This window comes from Nuphar pumila, chromosome 17 (assembly GCF_984573655.1).
Source record: "Nuphar pumila chromosome 17, dmNupPumi1.hap1.1, whole genome shotgun sequence".
In the NCBI taxonomy this organism is placed as follows: Eukaryota; Viridiplantae; Streptophyta; class Magnoliopsida; order Nymphaeales; family Nymphaeaceae; genus Nuphar; species Nuphar pumila.
Window position 1 is genome coordinate 83,749,814 of NC_143265.1, and position 2,754 is coordinate 83,752,567.

A 2,754-nucleotide genomic window follows, 5' to 3' on the forward strand; every position below is an offset into this window, starting at 1 on the left:
ACTTTAACATGCAGCACTCCACAATCCTATTACCGGGAAAACGCTCGACATCCATTCAACAACTTTTAACATTTCATTTTAACAATGAACTAATGAATGAATTTGTTTTGAGGATGGAGGGTAAAGAATTTGTGTTCACATTATATGCAGCGATCTGCTTGACAGCCACCCATCTTGGCATTTCTCGAGATGGGGTGAAATGTTGAGATGGATAGTCGTCAAGTGCAGCGGATCTGCATGCTCAGCATACAGCGTCGCTGCATAAAAACCTGACCTGGTTATGTTTATTACAGGACCTTTAATTTTTGTTATATATACATGTTACTTTCGGGTGACGGACGGGTGCTTCTCTCGGCCCTGTCATGGCTGCCGTATTTTTAACATCCTTCGTCCTCCTCCTCCACCTCCTTTCCACCGCCACCGCCACCAACCCGTGCGCCACCACTCCCCCAGCGAACGATGGCTCAACTACCCTCACCCTCCTACACATCAACTCCAAATGCTCCCCCTTCTACTCCACCACCAAACCCTCCACGTCCCTCCTCGACTCCGTCCTTCAAATGGCCGCCAACGACGCCTCCCGCCTCGCAGCCATCACCGGCCGGAGGACGTCCGTTCCGGTGGCTTCCGGGCTTCACGTCACCAATGCCGGAAGCTACGTCGCCAGCGTGAAGCTGGGAACGCCGGGGCAGCTCATGTTCATGGTTCTAGACACCAGCAACGACGCGACGTGGGTGCCCACGGCCGGCTGCACCGGTTGCCCCCCGACCTCCTCCGCCTTCTCCCCTAACCGCTCGACCACCTTCCGGCCTCTCGGCTGCCGCTCCCCGGAATGCTCCCGCCGGAGCACCGCCTACTGCGCCGGTGGCTCCGGCTGCTTCTTCAACCAGACCTACGCTGGAAACTCCAACTTCTCGGCGATGCTGTACAAGGACACCCTCCGCCTGGCCCTCGACATCATCCCTGGCTTCGCCTTCGGCGGAGTGAGGTCGGCCGTCGGCAGCTCGCTCCCACCGCAGGGCGTCCTGGGGCTCGGCCGCGGTCCTCTCTCCCTCCTATCGCAGACCTGGCAGCTCTACCACGGCACCTTCTCTTACTGCCTCCCGAGCTTCCGGTCCAACTTCTTCTCCGGTTCGCTCCGCCTCGGTCCGGTCGGCCAGCCCAAGCTGGTGAGGACCACCCCGCTACTGACCAACCCCCACCGCCCCTCTCTCTACTACGTGAACCTCACTGGGGTCAGCGTCGGCGACAAGCTCGTGGCGACGGCGCCGCTGATCCCGGCCTTCGACCCCAACACGGGGGCCGGAACGGTGGTGGATTCTGGGACGGTGATAACCCGGTTCGTGGCGCCGGTTTACGCAGCGATACGAGACGAGTTCAGAAGGAGGTTAAGGGGGCCCGTGTTGAGCCTGGGGGCGTTCGACACGTGCTTCTCGTCGCCCGGGGCTGGGGTTGCGGCGCCGAACGTGACGCTGCACTTGGAGGGGATGGACGTGACGTTGGGGATGGAGGACGCGATGATACACAGCAGTTCGGGGACGCTGGCATGCCTGGCCATGGCGGCCGCGCCCTCCAACGTCGACTCCGTTATCAACGTCATCGCCAACCTGCAGCAGCAGAACCAGCGGGTCCTCATCGACCTCGCCAACTCCCGACTCGGCTTCGCTCCGGAGCAATGCAGCTAGCCTCCTAAGTCCTAGTCCTAGTCCTAGTCCTAGTCCTAGTCCTAGTCCTAGTGCTAGCCCGCCCGCCCGCGCCGCCGCACACACACACACCGCAACCAGTTCCTGCGGAGCCCCGCTTGGGGGTGTAGTGTACTATTTCTTTGATCATTTTTAGCCATAAACGATTTTGCCAAACCCTCCTCGACAGTTTACCAATTTGTTAGTTTGGAACTATTGGATGTTGAAGTGAAGAGAAATCCTGGTGGTTGTCTCTGTGAGCGAGGGGAATCAGTTGTTTTATTTTTCTGCATGTTTCTTTGAAGTGAACTGTTTGATCTTCTTCTTTGGGTTCTCTCTTCTTGTGAACGTTGACTGTTGATCTTGGTTGTGACTCATGCACGTTCTATCGAGAGACGTGACAGTATGTTGGGCGACGCTTGATTTTTTTTTTTTTAAATGATGGGCAACTTCTCGTTATTCAAGCTTTGAAATTTGGAACACGAGGCCCGTCGTAAACCTATTTTCTTCGATAGACTTCAGCTTGCTTGCCAAAAGCTTGTAATTAGAGAGCATAGAGGAAGAAGAATCAATAAGGATGAACAACTCAATGCATTTAATTCATTCATAATTTTGCCGAGGATTGTTACTGTATTGATTCACTTGAACCAAACAGTTTAAGTCAAACTTAACAAAAACAAAACACATTTTAAGGCCAACTTTAAAATATAAGTCGCAAAGAAATATGCTCTCTTCAAATCATACATCGTCTTTGGTGTCATTTGTTTCATGGTAAGCCCTGACTTTAGCCATGTAGCGACTATTCATTTTAAATACAACCTCCGCTATTTTCTTTCACTGCACTAGATATTTCTTTGCTTCGCTCAAGTAGTTGACTTTGTGACGAAGGATCTTACTAAGGTATTTTTCGGCTATTGTCGGGGCCTTCTGCATGATGAGAACGCGTTGTAGCATGCTACGTTCTGAATCTCTATCGTTTGGATGAAACCGCTTGAGGTTGCACATGTGGAACATCGGGTGCACCTTGAAATCTGAGGGCAACTCCAGCTTACCCACCTTCTTTGTGATGGTG

General features: G+C 53.3%; 1 protein-coding gene across 1 annotated transcript; it reads left to right on the plus strand.

The window, feature by feature from the left end:
- Nucleotides 1-362: 362 nt before the first annotated feature.
- On the plus strand, nucleotides 363-1,685 carry LOC149812563 (aspartyl protease AED3-like). The gene has a single exon (XM_089993082.1). The coding sequence runs from the start codon at nucleotides 363-365 to the stop codon at nucleotides 1,683-1,685; it is 1,323 nt and encodes a 440-aa protein (XP_089849208.1).
- Nucleotides 1,686-2,754: the final 1,069 nt, after the last annotated feature.

Excerpts from the sequence above, each read along its gene's own strand:
- LOC149812563 (XM_089993082.1), top strand. The coding sequence starts at position 363 with ATGGCTGCCGTATTTTTAACATCCTTCGTCCTCCTCCTCCACCTCCTT.